The sequence below is a fragment of the Rhinichthys klamathensis genome, unplaced genomic scaffold (genome assembly GCF_029890125.1).
Source record: "Rhinichthys klamathensis goyatoka isolate OS25496 unplaced genomic scaffold, OSU_Roscu_1.1 h1tg000257l_1, whole genome shotgun sequence".
In the NCBI taxonomy this organism is placed as follows: domain Eukaryota; kingdom Metazoa; phylum Chordata; class Actinopteri; order Cypriniformes; family Leuciscidae; genus Rhinichthys; species Rhinichthys klamathensis.
The window spans coordinates 283,868-310,507 of record NW_026606779.1 but is presented as its reverse complement, the minus strand read 5'-3'; the positions used below and the strand labels follow the sequence as shown (position 1 = coordinate 310,507).

The following is a 26,640-nucleotide window of genomic DNA, read 5'->3' as shown; positions in this document are numbered from 1 at the left end:
AAGTAAATGTAGTAAATACAGGTAGTTATAAAGCATTTAGTAGTGGTCAGTTAGCTATTTTGTGAGCTAATCTAAAGTGAGGACTATTCATGCCTTGTAAAGCATTTATAAAGGAGATTTGAAGGCGCATCAATCTTCTAAACAGTAAAATGTAACAAACACAACACAGTGATACAGAACATGGAAATATTTATCAGCCTTTAAATCTCCTTTATAAATGCTTTACAAGGCATGAATAGTCCTCACTTTAGATGAGCTCACAAACATAGTTAACTGACCTTTACTAAATGCTTTATAACTACCCGAATTAACCCTGAATTACTGCATAAATACATGTTAATAAAGCATTTATTAACACACTAAGTAACCATCACTATATGTCTGAATAATAAGATGTATGAATGTACATTTAAATAGTTTATTAATCATTTACTTACACGTTCTAAGTAATCTTATGAACCACTGACAACTCTTAAATAACTGGTTTATAAAAAATGCAATTCTTCATTTAGAAATGATAAATTGATCATTAATAAAGGATGAAAATACAATTATTAAACAAATTATAGATTTGACTTGATTTATGCTTGTAAATCAAGAAGCAAGCATTTATAGCTGTATTTATAAACTGCTTTTAATGTCTATTAATGCTTTATGAATGATGAATTAACTGTTTACTCATGCTTAACTAATGATTATTAGCGTGTAGTTATTATAAAGTGTTACCAAAGGAATATTTCAACAAAAAATTTAAATTCTGTCACATTTTAGGTACGTTTTCCACAACATGGTTTTTCCTTTGAGTTTTCCACGTACCGACAGCATTGTCAAACCGATCCCTATTCACACGGATCCGCGAAAACAACTAGAACGCTGTGTTCTGCTGCCAGGCCAGTAGATGGCGATCAAACACTGTAGACTGAACACGTGACACGCATGTGCATGATGTCATCCTCATCAGAGATTCGCGATTTGTCATTTACAAAATTGTCATTTTACAATTTAAATTTTTTTAAACTTAAATTTTCAACATTTTCAAAAGTTTGCGCTTCCAGGCGCCCAAAACACAGTTGTTGTGTACGGTAAATGAACGGGCAAAACGAGTCATGTAAACAGTCCCTAAATCACACTTTAGTCGATTCAAACCCGTATGCTGTTTTTTCCCTCTACAATGGACCCTAAGGACATCATAAAAGTGTCACTGTCGTACATTTGAATGAACAAAACACTAAAATAAGACACTATTGTCTTCTGTTGAGCTGCCTTACAGCAGATTCTGAGTTTGGTCATTACATTATCACATTATTACAAACATTACCCATATAAAACCGGAGGAACAAATGCAATTTTATTTTATTAGACAACTATTTTACACAAGTTTGAAGTTTCATGCTTCTCATGCATCTTTCCCAAGTTGTTTTAAAAGAAATAATTCAACTAAAAATGTAAATACTGTCACATTTAATCACACTTTCGTCATTTCAAACCGGTATGCTGTTTTTTTTGTCATATTGAAATGCTCACAAAGGAATCGATAAGAGGAATCAGAATTTTAACTTTATAACAAGAACCCGATTCCTGACCTCAAGTATTCGATTCCCAACCATTACATTATCATACTATATTACAAACATTATTCATATAAAGCAAAAGCAATTTACTTTTACAACTAGTTTACACAAGTTTGTGTTCCTTTACCTACAGACGAGCCGCTTCCATCAGAGCGACTTCATCAGCGTCCAGCTGCCTGTCAATCATCCGCTCCACGAGTCTGCTGTAGGCGGAGCCGTCCACCAGGGGGCGGAGCCTCGTGTGGCTCCGCCCACGCTCCCTAAGCCACGCCTCCCTCAGTCTCTGGAGCGGCTCTGAGGATTCGGTGTCTGATTCCTCTCGTCCCGTCATTCCTCTCTCTCCACACTGGAGCACGAACGACAGGTCCTGTATTGCAGTGTTGATCTCCGTCTCCAGAGTCCGGCCCAGATCCGGCCCGGGTCCGCGTGACCTCCGGGTCTCCAGAAACAGGATATGATGCGACGCAGGCAGGAAGTCACACAGCGAGTGCAGGAACTGCAGCAAACGCAGGTCGTCCCTGTGGAGTCAAGTCATCTTTATTTATACAGTGCAAATAATTTGTCTGTCCACACTAGATGCGAGATGCGTCAAAATCAATCAAAACCCACAGCCAATCAGAACAGCATGTGGGCGGAGTCTCGCAGCAAGTGCACAGAGAGTGACTTGCAAGCTTATCTAATCAATAATCAATCTATTGTGTGTGTGTGTGTGTCATTACATGCACTGGACGCTCAACAGCGCCTGGAACGGGGATCTCTGGTCCCAGTGGAAGAGCCTGAGGTCAGTCGGGTCAGCCATGACCCGCGGGTCGACGTCCAGCACCGAAACACACAGAGACTCGTGAAGAAACCCCTGCACATCCGCCAGCGTGTGATCCGGACACTCGATGAGGAACAACCAGGAGTCCAACAGCGCAGTCAGACTGAGCAGGTCTTCTCTGGCCTCGTCTGAACACACACACACACACACACACTCAAATCAGACTTAAAGTCCCTCTGTGGTGAAGTTTTAAGGTTTTTGAGGAACACACTCCAGGGTTTCTCCATATAGTGACTTCAATGGGGTCCAACGGGTCGAAGGTCCAGATGTGAGTTTCAGTGCAGCTTCAAAGTCTCGACACGATCCAGCCGAGGAATAAGAGTCTGATCTAGACAAACCAGCCCACATTTATAACAAAATACACATTTATATACTTTTAACCACTAATGCTGGTCTTGCTCTAGCTGTGATGCGACACACATTACGTCATCAGGGTGAAAGGTCAAGCGTGACGTAGGCGTAAGAACAGATCTAGTGTTTACAAAGAGAACGTGCAAAGACTGAGTCAAACGCCATTTACAAAAATAAATAAATAAAAGGTAAAACAACGATGTCGGACGATTTTGAAGTTTAAAGTTTTGAACTTTTTGACCTTTCACCCTGATGACGTAATGTGTGTCGCATCACAGCTAGAGCAAGACCAGCATTAGTGGTTAAAAGTATATAAATGTGTATTTTGTTATAAATGTCCGCTGGTTTGTCTAGATCAGACTCTTATTCCTCGGCTGGATCGTGTCGAGACTTTGAAGCTGCACTGAAACTCACATCTGGACCTTCGACCCGTTGGACCCCATTGAAGTCACTATATGGAGAAACCCTGGAGTGTGTTCCTCAAAAACCTTCATTTCTTTTCCACTGAAGAAAGAAACACATGAACATCTTGGATTACAGAGAGTAAATTATCATGAAATTTTAACTCTGAAGTGAACTCCTGACCTGTGTTGAGTTTGCTGTCCTGTAACAGACGTGGATGAAACTTCCCCATGGAAATATCTTTGAGATCCACTGAGATTTTCCCGCAGAACTGAGAAACCCGAGAACACCCGGATGATTCTCTGGTGCTGTAATGGAGCATGATGGGCCATTTGATGCAGCCTGAGGTTAATAAAGGAGCCAAATCAGTGACGGCGACCAGAGCAAGTGTTGATGCGGGACGATCCGAGCGTCTGATGTTCTTCGCCTCAAACGGGCCGAGAGCAACACACACATCTGACTCCGGAAACGGCAGGATCTTAGTGTTTATAATGAGAGCGGCTCCAGAATCCACGACTGAAACGCTCATATTCATTACAGACCTGCAGGAAGAGACACAGCTGGTATTATGTCTAGATATTGATGCATTTAATCTGCAAATCATCAATTTATCAGATTATCGGCATATTAGAGTGATTTCTGAAGGATCATGTGACACTGAAGACTGGAGTAATGATGCTGAAAATTCAGCTTTGATCACAGGAATAAATTACACTTTACTATATATTCACATAGAGAACAGCTGATTTACATTATAATAATATTTCACAATTTTTACTGTATTTTTGATCAAATAAACTCAGCTTTGACCACAGGAATAAATTACACTTTACTATATATTCACTTAGAAAACGCTAGTTACGCATGTAACTGTGGTTCTGTGAATTCTGGATGACCGCCAGAGGCAGTGTAAACACTATGGATTATCGCAGCGCCAGCTAGATAGGTCGAGAGAATATACCAACAAAGTCACGTGGCGTGACGTATGCTGAGCCCTGGAGGGTAAAGCTACAGTAGCTCAGCACTCTACCTCGGTACGCCTTTCTCGCGCATTCCGAGTGACAGAGAACTCTGGCGGTCATCCAGAATTCACAGAACCACAGTTACATGCGTAACTAGCGTTCTGTTTCATTCTTACTGACCGCCAGAGGCAGTGTAAACACTATGGATGACACATACCAACATAGTCATGAGGAATGCCACCCACCTGATGAAATTAAGGCTGCTCCAGAAGAACCGCAGAACTAACGGCATGATGAGCAGCAATGTTGACCTTATAAAACCGGGCAAACGTGCATGGAGAAGCCCAGGTAGCAGCAGTGCAGATATCCACCAGGGAAACTCCTCTAAAAACAGCCCATGAAGATGAAATGGCCCTAGTGGAATGGCAAGTTAGTCTCCAACTAATCGCCTTGTCTCCAACTAATCGCCTTGTCTCCCTGCCGCCTTGTAAGCCAGCGTAATGGTCTCCACTATCCAGTTCGACAACCTCTGTTTCGACACTGGAGCACCTTTCTTCACACCACCATGGCAGACAAATAACTGGTCTGACCGTCTAAATTGAACAGTAGAGTTCACATAACACTTCAAGGCCCGAACAGGACACAAGAGTTGGGCACTTGAATCGGACCCTGAAGAAGTCTGAAAGGAGGCCAGTTCAATATGCTGATTTATGAACTGAGGAAGAAGGACCTTCGGAAGAAAAGAAGGATTGGGAACCACCCCGGAGCCATCCGGTAACCAACGCAAGCACAGTTCACTAACAGACAACGCGTGCAACTCACTGACTCGTTTCGCAGTAGCAATAGCTAACAAAAAAGAAGTATTCAAGGACAACCATTTAATGTCAACATTTTGCAAGGGCTCAAACTGGGGTGAGCACAGGAATGCAAGTACGAGTGACAAATCCCACACAGGAAAATGAGGATTCCGAGCAGGGTTCAGACGGCGTGCGCCCTTCAGAAAACTGCAGACAAGACGGTGAGAGCCAAGAGAAGAGCCACCAACTGGAACATGATATGCAGAAATTGCAGCAACGTACACTTTCAACGTGGAAGCTGCTTTTCCTTCCTCCAGTAAACGTTGAAGAAAACTTAAGACACGCGGAATGTCGCATGTTGCAGGATCGAGCCCCCGTTCCTTACACCATGCAGAAAAAAGCTTCCAACGGGAAGCATAAATCTGTCGTGTGGAAGAAGCCCTAGCATTAGAGATTGTGTGAATAACAGCAGGGTCACAATGCTCCAGGTAAGGATTTAACCCAATGGCCAGACCCAAAGCTGCAGACGAGCCAGGTCCGGGTGCCAGACACTGGCCTCCAACTGGGAGAGGAGGTCCTTCCTGGGGGGAAGCTTCCATGGATTGCCTGTCAGAAGTCTCAGCAACAAAGGAAACCACGGTCTGGCTGGCCATCGTGGTGCCACGAGTAACACTCTGTGCTTGCACAGGGAGATCCTGTGCAACGTCTCCCATAACAGAGGGGTAGGTGGAAACGCATAAAGCAGGCAGTTCGGCCATTCGTGAGACAGCGCATCCTGGCCCAGGGGGCTCGACACTTCTGTCCTTGCGAACCATAAGCGACAGTGGGTGGTCATCTCTGAAGCAAAAAGATCCACCTCTGCTCTTCCAAATCGTAGCCAGATCTCCTGCACTACATCTGGATGAAGCCTCCATTCTCCTGGATGTACTTGATCCCTGGAAAGAGCATCTGCTGTCTGGTTGCACACTCCTGGAATATGAGCTGCCCTCAGTGAAGCGAGTCGTGGCTGACACCATGTCAGGATCTCGTGAGTCAACCATAGAGACCTGCGGGATCTCGTGCCGCCCTGGTGGTTCAGATGGAACACTGTTGAGGTATTGTCTGACCGAACAAGAACATGGCGGCCTGCCAGAACCGGCATGAAGTACTTTAGAGCCAAGAACACTGCCCTGAGTTCTAGCAGGTTGATATGTTCCGCGGCCTGGATCGGAGTCCAGCGCCCGGAAATACCCCTCCGATTCCACGTTGCCCCCCATCCTGTGAGGGAAGCGTCTGTCGTGACCAACTCCCGACGAGAGGGAACAACACCCAGGGGCACTCCTGCCTTCAGAAACTCTAACTGTCTCCACCGCCTCAACGCACATATGCAACGGTGAGAAATTATAACCAGTTGATGACGATGTCTGGTGGGATCTAGCCGCAAACTGTTGTTCCATAACTGGAGTGGTCTGAGATGGAGTAAACCCAGGGGGATCACAACTGTAGCCGCTGTTAACATCCCTATCAGTCGTAGGACCACCTCGTACTGCAAAGACACACCCGGACGAAAGCGAGCCAAAAGTTGTAGAATGTTTGTCACACGTTCCTGAGATAGGGAGGCAGACATTAGGCAGGAATTCAGGGTCATTCCTATGAACGTAGTGGTCTGTGATGGAATCAAACGGCTCTTTTTCTTGTTCACAGAAAACCCCAGCTTCTGCACATGTCTCAAGAGCAGTCTGGAGTCTTGTACGGCCTGCTGCTCTGTGGGGGCACAGAGAAGCCAGTCGTCCAAATAAGGAAGAATACGGATACCTCTCATCCAAAGAGGAGACAGAGCTGCGCTCACACACCTTGTGAAGACGCGAGGAGCAAGGGAAAGGCCGAAGGGTAGCACTTTGAACTGGTATGCTTGATTCAGGAAACTGAAACGTAGAAACTTTCTGTGATGTACAGCAATTGGGACGTGAAAGTATGCATCTTTCAGATCGACACTTACAAACCAATCGTCTGCTGTCACAGACTGGAGAACATCGGCTGTGCGCAGCATTCGGAAGGGAAGGACCTTCAGGAACAAATTCAGAAGCCTTAAATCGAGAATTGGGCGGAAACCACCGTCCTTCTTTGGAACAAGAAAATAAGTTGAATAGAACCCGTCTCTCTGAACGAGGGGATGAACCTTTTCTATGGCTCCCTTCTCTAACAGTGAACAGATTTCCAGAGAGAGAGCCACTGCGCGAACCGCGTCTCTGACAATCGTAGGAACAATTCTTGAAAATCTGGGAGGGCGGCGCCGAAACTGTAGAGTATATCCCCTGCTCAGAGTCGCCAACACCCAGGGGTCTGCTGTGTTGGATCTCCAGTACTCCAGTTGCTCTACAGAAAAACGATCGACCGCCGGCCTGACTGTCTCAGGCTTTACGTGTGCGATTTTTAGTGGTCGCGGGGGGACGCTGACGGGGCCCTCCCGGAAACTGTCGATGAGGTGGGCGAAAAACTCTCGCATCTTCAGGAACACGAGGTCTTTGAGGGGGCTGTGACTGAGGTGTAGCGTGCCGGCGGAAACGCTGCTCCGATGCGGCATAGTGATGTCGGGTCTGAACCGCTGGCATCCTAAAGGTAGGGTTGCGCTGCACCTGTGTCAGCTGACGAGTGGCTTCAGACAGCTTTACCCGCTTTTCCAACAGTTCCGGAACATTTGGACCAAAGATATGCCCGGGAACAAAAGGAAGATCTCTCAAGGTTTTCTTACAGTCCTCCGGCAGTCGTGCTTGGGCAAGCCACACTTGGCGGCGGGCTGCCAGAAGCGTGGCTGTAAGACTACCCAGCTCGCGGGTCACATGGCCTGTCGCCAACAGAGCAGTTTGCAGAAATTGTAAAATAGAGGGATCTGCATTTGCAGGTTCCAGCGTACTGGTGGCAGCAAGAAGTGACTGGCAGATCGTGTTTTCTGCTCGAGTAATGTAGGCAACAGACTCGAATGCCTTTTTTAGCAAGGAATCCGTACGACCGCATTGAGCACTGGGGCATCGCACATTCCCTCGTAGAGCCTCATCAGGAGAGACCACCAAAGCTGCCACAGGCTGCTTTATTTCCGGAGCACGACCCACCCCGATAGAATCTGCTTCAGCCATAGATGCTAGCGTTCGAGCAATCTTTGAGCGCCGCTTAGGTGGACCAGAACCAGTGAGAGCATTTGAGAATTCAGCCACAAAATCCTTACATGGTGGCATGGCAAAAGAAGTTGCAGCTGTGGTCTGTCTGAAAAACACATTAGTTTGTGCAGATTGGACAGGTGACTCATCAAGTCCTAGACGAGCAGCTGCCATTCGAAGCACAGCCAAAGTGTCATCGGAGGAGGACTGGGCTTGTCCAGACGACTGAACTGACCCCCCACTAGAGCCCTCTGCTGCTGGGTAACCAGTGAAAACAGCCTGAGGTGATGGTTGTGTAGCAACATCCATAGGATCCCCATGATCGTGAAAAAAGGAATCTGAAGCACTTGTAGAAAGCACATCAAACTCTGAACGATGAGAAAAACAAGGGGAATCAAGAGACTCTTCCCCAGCTCCCTGGTTTTGAACATTCTCATCCTCCTGTGTCATCCTCACAGGTGTAGCAGATGTGACCGGCTGAAGTGAGTGAAGCAGGCGTTTCAGCTCTGCCATCTCTGAAGAAAGCACCGACACCGTCATAGAAAGTGAACCTTTCTCAACATGTGAATGTTCATCATCTCGCGATTTGGCCTTCTTAGCTGGGAGGGGAGCACCAGCTGCCGCCGACGCCCTGCGCTTCCGAGTGCGCGAAGGGGCTACATCTAACTGCCCTAGTTTCACTGTAGAATTAGGGTCTAACTCGGCAAGACGGAGCCGTCGTTCCGACATAGGCAAAAGGCTGCAGTGCATGCACGGGTCCGTGAGAGCCTCTCGCAGATGTTGAACACCCAAACACGACGGGCAGATGTCATGACCGTCGTCAGGGAGAAGATTATTAGGGCACAGCTTACAAGTCAGTGGAAAACCAGTGGCTATCGAGCTGTGAGCCATAGTTACTCGCTAATAACACCCTCGGATAGTACCGTAAGGTTAAGTTAAGCGGGATGAAAAAATAATAAAAATAAAATAAAACGATTACCTCGGGTGAACCGACAGGTAATACCAACAAAAATTTTATGAAAAAAGATAAGAGGTGTCTAAAATGGCCGGCGGATTGAACCGAGGGACAAAAAGTGTTACATGGATACGAGGAAAAAACACTCTAAGTAACGTTAGATAACTTATGTCAACGGGAGACCGTTAACTCATAGCGCGGCAAACACAAGCCACCGGATTGCACCGAGGCACAGAGTGTTACCGACGAAGCAATATGAAAAAACAAAACTCACCAAGTGCCGTTAATTTAAATCCAAATCCTTGAAAAAATCCAAATCCTTGAAAGAGCGTAGACACGCGCTGTCACAGCTTGTGAGGACGAATCTCGCTGCTCTTGTAAGCTGCACTTGACAGCGCGTCACTCAACCAATACAACCTATCTCAACTAGGCGAGAAAGCGAAAGAGGGTAGAGTGCTGAGCTACTGTAGCTTTACCCTCCAGGGCTCAGCATACGTCACGCCACGTGACTTTGTTGGTATATTCTCTCGACCTATCTAGCTGGCGCTGCGATAATCCATAGTGTTTACACTGCCTCTGGCGGTCAGTAAGAATGAAACAGAACAGCTGATTTACATTGGAATAATATTTCACAATTTTTACTGTATTTTTGATCAAATAAATTCAGCTTTGATCACAGGAATAAATTACACTTTACTATATATTCTAGGGGTGTAACGATACACAAACCTGACGGTTCGGTTCGTCCCACGGTTTTGAGGTCTCGGTTCGGTTCGGTTCATTTCGGTGGGGTGGGGGGGTTTAGAAAGCTAAAATTGCTTTTATTTTTTATTAAACAGTGCTTTAATGAACAAATTGTGTCCTTGTCTTTAAATCAATTAAATTACAAGTAAACGTTTCTTAAGGATAACAAAATTATCTGCTAATGCTGTAAACTACAGCCCTTACTTGCACATTACTATAACATTAAAGCTTAACAAGCCTAGACTTTTAGCCTAAATGATATAATAATAATCAACACTCAAATAACAAATTGTATGAAAACATGTAAACTGCACATAAGGCAATTTTTGCATTAACATGTTTTTACTCTAATTTGTTATTGTTGTATAATAATTTACACAGTTGCTGTTATTTTCATGACAACTATTTTAAACATACATTAAATAATCAAGATATCATAAACAGGTTAAGTAAAATATAATATATAGGCTAATATATAGCATTTATTTAGTGAAAGAGTTAGCAAACCAGCAAGCTGTGTACACTGAATGACTTGCCTGAGGTAAATATAAAGCTATGTGAAAAACTAAGCGTTTTATTGACGTATTTCCGCTGTTGAAACACTGATTGAGTGTTTACACGAGTTATGATGCCTTTCAGTAAGTATACTGTATCTTTCAACATACCTTCGGGTGTCCATTCATGTTTATTCTGTAACTGAGGAAGAGATGATCGCGCTCCGCGCTGCCACATGCATACAGTGAAATCTGTCACGCCACATCTAAGAGCGCCAAAACGGCATTTATTGTTTACATTTCGTGATCAAATAGACATAATTTGAAAGATTACACCTTGCTTATTATCAAAAGTAACAAAACACTGAGCTTATTGCGATTATATGTGGTTAATGGTGGTTAGGCAACAGCCCTGTATTGGTTGTGTACACATAACACATGAGGTGCAATGAGCCGGGGCTGGGCGGGGCCGCAGGGGGCGGGGCGTGTTCGGTTCGCCATGAGAGTATCGCGATACGTATCGTGGGTGGTGTATCGCGGTTTTTCGGTTCGGTTCAAATATCGTTACACCCCTAATATATTCACATAGAAAACAGCTAATTTACATTGGAATAATATTTCACAATTTTTACTGTATTTTTAATCGAATAAATTCTGCTTTGATCACAGGAATAAATTACACTTGACTATATATTTACATAGAAAACAGCTGATTTACATTGGAATAATATTTCACAATTTTTACTGTATTTTTAATCGAATAAATTCTGCTTTGATCACAGGAATAAATTACACTTGACTATATATTTACATAGAAAACAGCTGATTTACATTGGAATAATATTTCACAATTTTTACTGTATTTTTGATCAAATAAATTCAGCTTTGATCACAGGAATAAATCACACCTTACTATATATTCACATAGAAAAAAGCTGATTTACACGAATAATATTTCAATTTTTACTGTATTTTTAATCAAATAAATTCTGCTTTGATCACAGGAATAAATTACACTTGACTATATATTTACATAGAAAACAGCTGATTTACATTGGAATAATATTTCACAATTTTTACTGTATTTTTGATCAAATAAATTCAGCTTTGATCACAGGAATAAATTACACCTTACTATATATTCACATAGAAAAAAGCTGATTTACACGAATAATAGTTCACAATTTTTACTGTATTTTTGATCAAATAAATTCAGCTTTGATCACAGGAATAAATTATACTTGACTATATATTCACATAGAAAACAGCTGTTTTACATCGGAATAAAATGTCAAAATTTTTACTGTATTTTTAATCAAATAAATTCAGCTTTGATCAAAGGAATAAATTACACTTTACTATGTATTCACTTAGAAAACAGCTGTTTTACATTGGAATAATATTTCACAATTTTTACTGTATTTTTAATCAAATAAATTCTGCTTTGATCACAGGAATAAATTACACTTTACTATATATTTACATAGAAAACAGCTGATTTACACTGGAATAATATTTCACCATTTTTACTTTATTTTTGATCAAATAAATTTAGCCTTGTTGAGATGAAGAGACTTTCAAAAACAGTAAAAAAAATCTTACCGACCCCAAACTTTTATACTGTAGTGTAAATAAAAAAAAGATTAAATCTGATTCATCCTTTAGTGAAAATAATTTTAGAAAACGCCTTGATTATTAATCTTAGGATTGATTTCTAAAGACTTAAATCTCACGAGCAGTGTTACAGGAGAGACATACGTGTTATTCGTGGGTTTCAGAACGACACCGACGATCAAACTCTGTCCAACGACTCTCTGCCAAACTCTGTCCACTTCCAGAAGAGCTTCAGCACATTCAGTGTCCATCCCATCATCCAAGACATCAGGTTCTTCATCGCCAGCATCATCATCCCACAGAGAAACAAGCCCTTCCTACGGCACAGATACAGACAAACCGGATCTAAAAAGTGTGTTCAAGCGTTGACTTTAAATTTCAGCACTTTTTAAAAAGCACATATTCTGCTTTTCCCATGTTCATCTTTCTTTAGTGTGTAATGTTGCTGATTGAGCTTGAAAAGTGAGTTCTCCTCTATATGAGTGTCAGTGTTTCTGAACTCCTGAAACGCCTCCATTGTATCTTGAGTTTCTTCCGGGAACGAACACGTCACAATATTCCTCATTATAATAATTAATGCGCAGAATAAAGGGGCGGGGCCTGGTTGAGTTAGTTAGTAGTGTGTTAAACTGGCGGTTATGGAAAGGGGTGGGACATTTCCCAAACACACTCGAAGCGCTCGACCAATCACAACACACTGCTCCAGCCGACCAATCAGAGCACAGTGTGCTGTTCAGGAGGAGGGGCTTCATAGAGACAGGAAGTAAACAGAGCGTTCCTGACAGACTGGGAAGAGAGGAGCCGCAACAATGGAGAATATGAGGAGAATAATCAACATTCAAGCAGGAAAACCTGTTCTAGTAGAGCCTGAAAACACTTTATAATAAGTCTTCTTTAATCTATTTTTATTTGATATTACTATGAAAATTGAAGAACCTGTTCTGGAGGGAATATCACATGTTCTCTTCCGGATACCAGGTCAGTCAAGGCCACTAATGACTGTAGTATGAGTCTGTCTTTGACCTCCACGTCTCTCTGAAGGTCTTCAAGGAAGTTCATGCCGCTCTAAAGTCAGAACAAACCAATAACAGCAGCAGAGAGGAAGACATTTCAGAGGAATATCTCAATGCATATCTGAAAACAAATTAAAATGCATTTACAGTAATGCACTTATTATTGAGGCAATGGAGAAAAAGCACCAAAAGTGCATATGATGTGTGCACTATATTGCGAAACAAATTGTGAAAAGACACAATTTGTTCGTCAAAAAACAAATTTTAAAATGTAATTTTATTTAGTTTTTAAAAATTGAGATATGCATTTTAATTACTGTGTACTTTTTGGAGCTTTTGGACAGGGTTATTATAGTTGAATAAAAAAATTATAATAAGCTTTAACTGAGATAAAATAAAATATAGGGAAAAAAAAGAACTAGCTAGTTGCCATTTAATTTTTTTTCCATTTTCATTTAGTTTAACTCAATGTACTAAAATTACTAAAATAAAAATTACTAACACTATAGACATTAAAAAACTAAACCTAATAAAATGGCAAAAACACAACAAAATTACTAAAACTTTAACAAAAATAAAATTGATTTAAAAAAAAATTAAAACTATGGTAATTTTACAATACGTTCTCATTTGTTAACATTAGTTAATGCATTAACTAACAATGATCAACATATTTTTACAGCGTTTATTAACCTGTGTTAATGTTATATAATGAAATGGTCATGTTCACATTAGCTCACAGTGCATTAACTAATAACAGGTAAATGTTTAAATTAACATTAAGATTAATAAATGCTGTAGAAGTACTGATCATTCGTATTTCATGTTTACTAATCCAACTTTATTGTAAAGTGTTACCACAACTATTAATAAAAACTATGATACTAATATAACACTTGTGTTATGGACACACTTATGTGAAATAACAGCAAGAGTTTTTCATCTTTGCTTGAACAATTCTTATAATATCTCCATTTTAGAAGAAAGTAAACTCATTAAGAGTCTATAAGAAAAGGTTCCCAGCATTTTATGGATTTAGTTTCAATTAATTTGGTTTTATTTTATGAATTAAACAGCTTTATCCCTAGAAACATGTACCCTTGTATAGAGAGGGTTCTCTAAAAGCGAGTCTAGAACCCTAGAGTTGTATGCTGACCGCCGCTGAAGCTTTATTGCGTCATAGTGGGGGGCCTTAAGCACATTTTCGCGCAAATTCATCTAAAAGCGCCAAATTTGGCACAGATGTAGCTCACATCATACTGAAATGATTTAGCTAGGGCGCCGGAGCCAGCGACCCTCGGTGCCAAGATGGCGGCCAAATCCAATATGGCCGCTGCCCGAAAAGGGTTCCGGCTATAACTTTTGAACCACATGAGTTACAAATACAAACTTGATATGTTTTTCAGCTTAGTTGATCATGGGAAACACATAGGAATGTTTATATTTATGACCCAGTATATCTGGACCCCTTGATCCTCCAATTCCAATATGGCCACTGTCCAAAAAAGCAGTTTGGGCTGTAGTATGGGGCCTTACACCCCATTGTTTGCGCAAATTCATCTACAGGGTATCTGCACACTTTTTAAAGTCAAATTTAAGGCTTTTTAAGACCTTTTTAAGACCTGAAGAAATCAAAATTAATACCTTACATTAGGGGTGCGCAATATTGAAAAAAAAATGTCTCAATATTTTCAAAGTTTTGTTGATGATAATTAGATGATATTTTACTGATTGTGTTTGTGTACTGGTACCATGGCTGGTTTAGGCCTGTTGTTGACAGCTGACTCACGAAGATATTCATATTTTTCATATTCTATGCAGTGGTCAGTTCACAGCAGTGAAAGGAATTAACATTTTTTTATTAAAGGGCAATATTTGCAACCTTAAATTGAGTTCCAGGGGCATTTTCACCCATATATGGACTTTTTTTTTTTTTTTTTTACTTAGAGGTATGCATCACCTTTTATGTCAAATTCTAACATTCAAATTAAATTATATTAGAATAATAACACAATACCACTGTTACCAGTTATATTAAATCATTAAATCAAAATCCATCTTTGCAGTGCAGAGGAGACACAGAAGCAGCATCAGAACTGGCATTAATATATTTATACTGCATTTACAATTGCATAAATAAAGCTATGATATATTCAATTCTTTCAATTCTTAATTCAATATTTAAATATGAACTGATTTCTAATTGTAACATTTTAATTACAGGGTACTTTAAATGTGAAACTAAACACGCCAGTAGGTGGCGGCAAGTCACTGTCTCGGAGTCATTCATTCAAACGATTTGTTCAAACGGCTGATTCATTCAGGAACTGCAAGTCATTGTTCATTGAATCGTTAAAATGATTCGTTCAAAACGCGGATTTCAGTCAAGAAATCATCGCTGTCTTTTGCATTGAGACTCTGCTACGGTTTCATTTTGAAATTCTCGTCAGCGAAATAAAGGGAAAACAAACAATATTGACAATATTGTTTATAAAATGTAACAATGTTAATTTAACTGTTATATAAAATAAATATCATATTTGCTATTGTGCACGGGAAAACAGCCCTCTTGCTGATGTAATATTGTATGATAACAACATATGATATATAAAATACAAAAACTTTATACGTCTATTAGGGAACATACCTATAACTGCACTGACACATCACGCAGTGAAAGCAAGCATGAGAGACAAATGCGATGTCAGCTCGCAGTGCGCCCTCGTACATAGTTAACGTTAAAGTAAAACAATGATTACAATATCATAATAGACAATACACATCGCACACCACTACGCACATAAAGAATGAACTTACAATAGAACTGAAATTAACCAGCTTTCTTCTCCTCTCCTGCTGTTTCGCGTGCAGGAGACAGACGTAATGCTGGCGCGAATGTGACGCGAAATGTCACGTGAACGAGCAAATCCACAAAGAACGAATAGTAAATAAAAAAGTACGCTGATTAGATAGTTTTAATTTGGAAAACATTTAGATATGTCTAACTCAAATTGCCATTGAAAATTTAAGACCTTTCATAAGTCAAAATAAGACTTTAAGACTTTTTAAGGCCATACATTTTTTAAATCTAATTTAAGACTTTTTAAGGACCCGCGGATACCCTGATCTACAAACACCAAATTTGGCACAGATGTAGCAGAGGGCATACTGAAATTATTTAGCCAGGGCGCCCGAGCCAATGGTCCCTGAGACCAAGATGGCGGCCATATTGGATCCAATTTAATCCAATATGGCCACCGCCTGAAAGGGATTTGGCTATAGCTTTTGAGCCAGATGAGATACAAATACAAACTTAATGTCTATTTTACCTTTTTTGACCATGGGAAACCCATAGGAATTCTTACATTTTTGATTGGGTATATCAAGAAGACTGGTAAGATTGAATCCAAAACGCTTTTTCGGACAGCGGCCATATTGGATTTGGCCGCCATCTTGGCCCCGAGGGTTGCTGGCTCCGGCGCCCTAGCTAAATCATTTCAGTATGATGTGAGCTACATCTGTGCCAAATTTGCCGCTTTTTGATGAATTTGCACGAAATCACCTATTTATGTGCTTAAAGCCCCCAAATATCAGTAGAGTTGAATTACCTGCAGTCTGGACTCTAGCGCTTGAACGGTGAGAAGAAAGTTCTCCGGCACGGAGTCGGATGTGTTCAGGACGGCCCCGTCTGAGCGTCCACACTGCAAAGCACTCACAGCTTGAACACAGCAAATTCATTAAATGTCAGTTTCTTGTACTTTATCACATTGTTAATTGACACAATATGAGTCAGAAAGTCTCATAATTGCCTGTTTTTGTGTTTGTTTACGTATGATTTATATGAACAGCCGTTTAATAACACATTCTGATTCATGTTCTGTCAAGGTTTTCTCAAAGTTATGAACAAACATTCTTCCAGTAAAATTATTAGAATGTTCCTTCAGTTTTCTGGTCTTTAATAATGTTCTCATGTTAAAACGATATTTATACATCGTTCATGGAACTGTTTTTGAATGTTAGTACTTGTTTATCATGATTGCAAATGATAAATACACTTAAAGTCCCCCTGTGGTGAGAATCCAGCGTTTAATGTTGTTTATGTGTCTATGTGGTGTTTTTAATCTGCTTTAAGACACACCATGTGTAAGTTCATAAGTCGACAGCATTGCTGAGTATTTCCTCCTTAAAACTGCAGTGAACCAAAGACAGTCTCAAAAACACGGTTTGAAATCGCTGGTGTTTCTGACGTCACAAACGACCTTGTAACCAATCAGATCAACGTGTGATCGTCAACCAGTGGATCTCTGAGCTGAGTGAGTGAGTGGAGGCGGGGCTCATTTGCATATTCATAGAACCGCGCATACTAAATGAGGCGAGGTGTCGAGTTACATTCAAGATATTTTAAGGCATGACGAAAAAAAACGTTTAAATATGTAATTAAGGCGATCAAAGATGAGTTTTAAGGGATAAAATGATTGACTACAGGGGGACTTTAAGAAATGTCGGAGCATTCGATCAAACTCTACACAGGCTAAACAAGTGGGATGTGGAATATAAATGTTGTGTTATGAAGCAAAAGCTTAAGAATGAACCCGTTGACGCACAGAATACGTGACGCCGCACAGATCGGTGAGCATGAAGTTTCTGAGCAGATCTCCGGGAGAGTCCTGGTCCTCGAACACGAGCAGCATCTGATCCGACCCGACTCTCATGAAGTCGTCGACGAGCAGCAGACACACTCCTGTCACACACCACGCCACCTGACACACACAGAGAACACACTCCTGTCACACACCACGCCACCTGACACACACAGAGAACACACTCCTGTCACACACCACGCCACCTGACACACAGAGAACACACTCCTGTCACACACCACGCCACCTGACACACACAGAGAACACACTCCTGTCACACACCACGCCACCTGACACACAGAGAACACACTCCTGTCACACACCACGCCACCTGACACACAGAGAACACACTCCTGTCACACACCACGCCACCTGACACACACAGAGAACACACTCCTGTCACACACCACGCCACCTGACACACAGAGAACACACTCCTGTCACACACCACGCCACCTGACACACAGAGAACACACTCCTGTCACACACCACGCCACCTGACACACAGAGAACACACTCCTGTCACACACCACGCCACCTGACACACAGAGAACACACTCCTGTCACACACCACGCCACCTGACACACAGAGAACACACTCCTGTCACACACCACGCCACCTGACACACACAGAGAACACACTCCTGTCACACACCACGCCACCTGACACACACAGAGAACACACTCCTGTCACACACCACGCCACCTGACACACACAGAGAACACACTCCTGTCACACACCACGCCACCTGACACACACAGAGAACACACTCCTGTCACACACCACGCCACCTGACACACACAGAGAACACACTCCTGTCACACACCACGCCACCTGACACACACAGAGAACACACTCCTGTCACACACCACGCCACCTGACACACAGAGAACACACTCCTGTCACACACCACGCCACCTGACACACACAGAGAACACACTCCTGTCACACACCACGCCACCTGACACACAGAGAACACACTCCTGTCACACACAACGCCACCTGACACACAGAGAACACACTCCTGTCACACACCACGCCACCTGACACACACAGAGAACACACTCCTGTCACACACCACGCCACCTGACACACAGAGAACACACTCCTGTCACACACCACGCCACCTGACACACAGAGAACACACTCCTGTCACACACCACGCCACCTGACACACAGAGAACACACTCCTGTCACACACCACGCCACCTGACACACAGAGAACACACTCCTGTCACACACCACGCCACCTGACACACAGAGAACACACTCCTGTCACACACCACGCCACCTGACACACACAGAGAACACACTCCTGTCACACACCACGCCACCTGACACACAGAGAACACACTCCTGTCACACACCACGCCACCTGACACACAGAGAACACACTCCTGTCACACACCACGCCACCTGACACACACAGAGAACACACTCCTGTCACACACCACGCCACCTGACACACACAGAGAACACACTCCTGTCACACACCACGCCACCTGACACACAGAGAACACACTCCTGTCACACACCACGCCACCTGACACACACAGAGAGAACACACTCCTGTCACACACCACGCCACCTGACACACAGAGAACACACTCCTGTCACACACCACGCCACCTGACACACACAGAGAACACACTCCTGTCACACACCACGCCACCTGACACACACAGAGAACACACTCCTGTCACACACCACGCCACCTGACACACACAGAGAACACACTCCTGTCACACACCACGCCACCTGACACACACAGAGAACACACTCCTGTCACACACCACGCCACCTGACACACACAGAGAACACACTCCTGTCACACACCACGCCACCTGACACACAGAGAACACACTCCTGTCACACACCACGCCACCTGACACACAGAGAACACACTCCTGTCACACACCACGCCACCTGACACACACAGAGAACACACTCCTGTCACACACCACGCCACCTGACACACACAGAGAACACACTCCTGTCACACACCACGCCACCTGACACACACAGAGAACACACTCCTGTCACACACCACGCCACCTGACACACACAGAGAACACACTCCTGTCACACACCACGCCACCTGACACACACAGAGAACACACTCCTGTCACACACCACGCCACCTGACACACACAGAGAGAACACACTCCTGTCACACACCACGCCACCTGACACACAGAGAACACACTCCTGTCACACACCACGCCACCTGACACACACAGAGAACACACTCCTGTCACACACCACGCCACCTGACACACACAGAGAACACACTCCTGTCACACACCACGCCACCTGACACACACAGAGAACACACTCCTGTCACACACCACGCCACCTGACACACACAGAGAGAACACACTCCTGTCACACACCACGCCACCTGACACACAGAGAACACACTCCTGTCACACACCACGCCACCTGACACACACAGAGAACACACTCCTGTCACACACCACGCCACCTGACACACACAGAGAACACACTAATGTCACACACCACGCCACCTGACACACACAGAGAACACACTCCTGTCACACACCACGCCACCTGACACACACAGAGAACACACTCCTGTCACACACCACGCCACCTGACACACACAGAGAACACACTCCTGTCACACACCACGCCACCTGACACACACAGAGAACACACTCCTGTCACACACCACGCCACCTGACACACACAGAGAACACACTAATGTCACACACCACGCCACCTGACACACACAGAGAACACACTCCTGTCACACACCACGCCACCTGACACACACAGAGAACACACTCCTGTCACACACCACGCCACCTGACACACAGAGAACACACTCCTGTCACACACCACGCCACCTGACACACAGAGAACACACTCCTGTCACACACCACGCCACCTGACACACAGAGAACACACTCCTGTCACACACCACGCCACCTGACACACAGAGAACACACTCCTGTCACACACCACGCCACCTGACACACACACAGAGAACACACTCCTGTCACACACCACGCCACCTGACACACACAGAGAACACACTCCTGTCACACACCACGCCACCTGACACACACAGAGAACACACTCCTGTCACACACCACGCCACCTGACACACACAGAGAACACACTCCTGTCACACACCACGCCACCTGACACACACAGAGAACACACTCCTGTCACACACCACGCCACCTGACACACACAGAGAACACACTCCTGTCACACACCACGCCACCTGACACACACAGAGAACACACTCCTGTCACACACCACGCCACCTGACGAGAACACACTCCTGTCACACACCACGCCACCTGACACACACAGAGAACACACTCCTGTCACACACCACGCCACCTGACACACACAGAGAACACACTCCTGTCACACACCACGCCACCTGACACACACAGAGAACACACTCCTGTCACACACCACGCCACCTGACACACAGAGAACACACTCCTGTCACACACCACGCCACCTGACACACACAGAGAACACACTCCTGTCACACACCATGCCACCTCACACACAGAGAACACACTCCTGTCACACACCACGCCACCTGACACACACAGAGAACACACTCCTGTCACACACCACGCCACCTGACACACACACACAGAACACACTTCAAGAAACTGAAATAGCAGAAAGAATGAGGCTTAATTAACATATTGAAGTAGCACTTTATATGTACCCACACACCCACACACACACACCCACACCCACACACACACACCCACACACACACACAACCAGTCAAAACTTTTGGATCGGCAAGATTTTTAATGTTTTTAAAAGAAGTCTCTTCTGCTCATCAAGTGAAAGAGCTCCTGGATTAGCATACGAATATATAATATAATCATATATACTAATATTAGCATGCATATTTGATGCATCGAGACAGATAATAAATAATCTGACATTTTCTGCTGCTTTGAAATGTTCCGGTGGAAACGCTAACCTTTAAATGCAGGTTTTAATAGTAAATCCTGTACGGTAAACTCCTGTGCTGTGATTGACAGGACAAGCTCTCAAAGAACCGCAGTCTGCTTATGCTTATCGTTTATGAAACAGGGCGAAGCTCTTATGAAGCGGCGCTGAAACTGAAGTCCAGGTCACCAGCTGCATCTTGGGAGACTGTTTTGGGCAAAACATGACTTAATGATTTAAAATGAGACAAAAAAAAAGCTAAACCAGCCAAGAATCGAGATTACATCATGCTCCTTTATCTAACGACTGACATTTTTATTTTGGTGTTTTATTTTATGTTCCAGGGTTTTAGAAAACCTAGACAATGCATGAGGGGATTTCAAAAGTGTGATTTCTAGACCTGAAAAAGCCATAAAAAAAATAAATAAAAAAAAACCTAAATATTTCTGATATTGGCTGATACTAAAAAAAACAAAAAAAAACAGAGTTATAAATAAAAAACTAAATAAAAATAGAAACGACAAAAAATAACCAAATAAATTAATAATAATACAATAAATAGACATAAAAAACTAAATAAAAATAACAGATAAATAAATAAATAAATAAAGTAAATTAAATTAAAATGAAATAAAATAAAGTATTGTGTACCTTCAAGTATAAAAATATTATTTAATAATAATAGTAATACTAATAATAAACCATTACATTCCCAGTTACCAGAAATAATATTATTTTTGTTTAGTATTGTATAATCTTAATAAGGTTAAAAAACTATTTTAAGTACCTTATCCTGTAATATTAATTATTTTATTATTTTAATTGTTAATTCTAGTTCCTGTAAATATAAAAAAACGTTTCATTTAAAAATTAATTTGTTTTGTATTTTTTCTTATAAAAAAAAATACAAATTTTGCAAAAATATACAAGCTATAAGCGTCTCTTCTCTGATAACGAGGGCGGGGCTATAACCTGTCAATCACACGAGATCCACCAATAGCAAACCACAACCATCCAATCAATTCCCCACAGACACAATCAAGCCCCGCCCACATCTCTTCTTGTTCCAGAAGCGTTTCACTCGGATATACGGACCAATAGATAATTAAAGACGATGTTTAATGCTGAATTTAACACTTCGAAATCCCAAATAAACCCTCACCTGGAAAGTATGATGTCATATTGCTCATGCTCCGCCCACGACCGCTGACGGACCGTCCCGTATTAGCATATTTCCCACATTAGCATATTTCCCGTATTAGCATATTTCCCATATTAGCCATGTGTATACTGTAAAAAGGGTTAAACTTGTCAAGATAAACATTAAACAAGAGTTAAACTTGTCAGTTTTACACAACCATTGATCCAAACTGTACATGGAGATCCTAAAGAATCCCACCAGCTTGTGGAAAACAGGCATCCGACGCCCCCTTTAACGTCCGCTCACCTGGAAAGTGTCGTTCCACACGGCGCAGACGTTCCCCTGACTGAAGCTCACGACGACGAGACGCTCGTTCCTCGGCGTATGAACCGCCCGAACGCTCAGCGGATGCTCGTACGGGAGAGCGCACACATCGCGCGGGAATCCGTCCTCAAAGCGAACCAGTTGTTTGGTGCTCGTGGCCGCCAGAACACGTGACTTGATCGATCCGCCATCTTCCTCCGCGGAGAGGACCAGCATGCACTGCAGCACAGAGACGTAAGCGTTCGGCACCAAACATGCGGCGTCACAGTGTTCGTCGTCGCCGCCGATGAAATACAGTGTGTTTTTCACATCATTCGTAGTGCCTTGAATCACTAGTTTTCTTTTATGAAGAGGAAGTTCGCCAATAAACTTGATCGATTTAAAAGGAATCGGGACTTCTTTAACGCCGCCGCTCTGCGACGACGCCCAGAAAACTGAGCTTTCGTGACTCCAGATCAACGTGGGACCCTGCAATATAGAAATATGGTCTCTAATCTCGTACGGTAAGGCGAACTCAACATGAAGCTTTCCTCCGATGGAGTAAAGCATGTATTTAAAAGCTGATGTCCTTTTCTTGCATATTCTCAGTAAAACACAAGGCACTTTTTGTCTCAGTTGCGCATCGAATGCAGAAGCGCAGTGAACGATGAGCGTCTCTGAAGAGCTTTCTCTGTGTATCGGGTGTGCGCTATGATCTGTAACGGAGAAGGTTTGCAGGGTTTGATCGAAGGAAAGACGGAGGAAAGAAACTTCTGAGCCTTTGCGATGATCTCGGGGTTTTGAGCACTGGAACACAAGCACTTCCCCTGCGAACGAGAGCATGGAGACGAGCCGCTCCGCCGCCATCGTCTCGTCAGTCCAAACGCCACTCCAAAGATTAGCTGGAGGAAAAGAAGAGAAAAGACGTGGAAAACATTCGAGAGGAAATGCATTGCAACACGACACATTTCCAAAGCGTTTTGTGTATAATAGGGATGCATGATATACAGGTGAAACTCGAAAAAGTAGAATATGGTGCAAAAGTTCATTTATTTCAGTAATTCAACTTAAAAGGTGAAACTAATATATTATATAGACTCATTACATGCAAAGTGAGAGATTTCAAGCCTTTATTTGTTATAATTGTGATGATTATGGCTTACAGCTTATGAAAACCCCAAATTGTGAAAAGGTTTTCATAAGCTGTAAGCCATAATCATCACAATTATAACAAATAAAGGCTTGAAATCTCTCACTTTGCATGTAATGAGTCTATATAATATATTAGTTTCACCTTTTAAGTTGAATTACTGAAATATATTAACTTTTGCACAATATTCAAATTTTTCGAGTTTCACCTGCATGTGCACCGATAAATAATTTAGAATAAACACTGCAATATTAATAAAAAAATAATAATTTTCGATTTTGATTACATTCTTTAATGCTGTTGAAAATTATGCCGATAATGTGTTTCATTTTCAAATAATGCCTACAAATATATATTAAAATATATAATATATATATTTATTGTTAGGCTATATATATAACGAACAATCTAAAATTTAAAACAAAGAGAGAGGGGAACAAAAAAAAGTGTAGTTATTTTGTTTCTTTTGATTTTGAAGCAAAATATGATCTGGATGTTGAGAGATGATGCATTTGGCAGATGAGTTGCGTTTTTCTAAATTGTACACGATATATCGGCCCCCATATCGGTATCGGACGATAAAAGTTCATTTTTAATGATATCGTTATCGGCCTGATAAGAAAATTTGTGTAGGAAGTGTAGGAAACTCAGAAGCGAAGACCAGGAGACTCGGGTTGTGTCTTCAGCAGGATTCTCTATTGAGAACATGAGCTGCTGGCAATCATCGTCAAGTCTAATCTTACATTGTAGTTTATATACATTTCAACTGGGTGGGATTAATTACATAGTGGTGGCATGTAAATGAAGTACAGGAGTCAGCCCATTTCCCCAGTCCTGATCTCATCAGCATAACAGTCTCATTCACATATCCTGATGATAATCCAATCAGCCTAACTATTCAACGACTGAGCCAGGGGATCCCAGAGCCATTAAAGACAGAGTCTCAGTAATCTGATTCATTTAACTTACAATAGAGAGAACAGGACTCTCATGCTTAACAGGTGATATCATCATCATAACCTTAAAATCTAAAACACAATGTACTGTGTCAGTTTATATACTATTGTACTGGAACCTAATTAAACATTTAATAAATTTTTAACACTACAGCCGATAAATAATGTATTATTTCCTTCAGCTGAGACTCTTCAGGTGCGCACTGTTCAACATGATGGTTTTTAATTGCTTGAAATATGATTGGAATCACTTTAAAAAAGGAAATTATATAGTTAAAGTGCAACATGTGCAGCGTAAGTCTGTCATATCGGCTATATAAAATTATGAGAACATTATAATTGTGTGTTTGGGACGTGGCTTTTAATGGTGAGACTTTTGTTTTTGTAATCAGGTTCTTAAAAATTATATAAAATTTGGATTTAAATGTATCGGTCAATTATCGGCTTTCAAATATAAAGAATTATCGGTTATCGGTATCGGCCAAAATGTTCAAATCGCTGCATCCCTAGTGTAGAACATTGAGAATGATGATAATTTGGTTGAAATTGTGAAAGGAGTTCATGTAAAGTTCACTTTTTTTTATGTTGTCACATTTGATATCAGGCTTTTATGGCTCATATAGTGAGAATATGAAGGAAAAAACAACTCGGTTTTATTAAAAAATGTGCAATTTGGTGCAAATGCTGATATTTATATGAAATTCTGATGCTTGTAATGTAAATCAATGAGATCTTTATAACAGTAAAGTATAAACTGCATATAAAAATCAATATCCGTCAATAATATGTCTTAGTCAGATGCTATTTAAATGCTTAGTTTTATGATCAAAGCTCTGTAGTTTTAACATATAATTAAAATTAAACTTTAAAATTGTACATATTGAAAATATAACAAATAATTAACATTCTGTATGCACTATTAAGTTACAGTTAATAGTGTTTATATACATCATTTCTACAGAAATTGTGTAAATTAGTTTCAATTAGTTTGTAACTGATATAGTGAAAATTGTGCCTTTAATATTAATATGGAAGCCCATTTCCACCACATAAGAAAATAAAATCATGCTTTTATAAATCATAATTATGACACAAAAAGTCGAAATTAGACATACCAAGAAAAAATGATGACAAAGTTTTAATTATGACTTAGTTTGTCGTAATTTCGACTTTTCAGCTCATATTTGACTTAGTATGTCATAATTTCTACTTTCGAGGTTATAAATATGGCTTAGTATGTCATCATTTCGACTTTTCATCTCATAATTGACTTATTCGATGTTATGAATGACTAAGTTAGTCAATTTCGAATTTTCATCTCATAATGGACTTAGTATGTACTAATTTTCACTTTCTATGTTATTAATATGACGTTGTATGACACAATTTCGACTTTTAATCTCATAATTGACTCAGTATGCACTTATTCAGACTTTTTATGTCATAATGGTTTACAAAATAAGACTTTTTCCCTAATGTGGCGGAAATGGGCATCCATGTGATACGATATATGATACACACTATTAAATCCCAGAAAGAAAATGTGACAAAACTGGTTTCATACTGTACCTCTGCATGACTTTCACACAGTTTTACTCTGGAATTAATGTTATGTTATTCTCAAACGCTTCTTCT

The 26,640-nt window shown here is 41.7% G+C and overlaps 1 protein-coding gene across 1 annotated transcript; it reads right to left on the bottom strand.

Annotated features, from left to right (window-relative positions):
- Positions 1-1,690: 1,690 nt before the first annotated feature.
- fancb (FA complementation group B) lies at positions 1,691-26,616 on the bottom strand. The gene is made up of 9 exons (XM_056267278.1): positions 26,575-26,616; positions 22,903-23,801; positions 17,462-17,617; positions 16,466-16,558; positions 12,781-12,909; positions 11,989-12,161; positions 3,328-3,686; positions 2,291-2,519; positions 1,691-2,089 (listed from the first exon to the last, which is right to left on the bottom strand). The coding sequence occupies exons 2-9, from the start codon at positions 23,764-23,766 to the stop codon at positions 1,699-1,701; spliced, it is 2,394 nt and encodes a 797-aa protein (XP_056123253.1). The 5' UTR covers positions 23,767-23,801; positions 26,575-26,616; the 3' UTR covers positions 1,691-1,698.
- Between the last annotated feature and the right edge of the window lie 24 nt (positions 26,617-26,640).

Bases quoted from the DNA above. Each gene is read 5' to 3' on its own strand.
- fancb (XM_056267278.1), bottom strand. From the start codon at position 23,766: ATGGCGGCGGAGCGGCTCGTCTCCATGCTCTCGTTCGCAGGGGAAGTG. The intron at 3,687-11,988 runs GTATGTCTCTCC...CTCTTCCTGCAG, and splicing joins CTGAAACCCACGAATAACAC to GTCTGTAATGAATATGAGCG. The intron at 2,090-2,290 runs GTAATGACACAC...TTGACTCCACAG, and splicing joins CTGTTGAGCGTCCAGTGCAT to GGACGACCTGCGTTTGCTGC.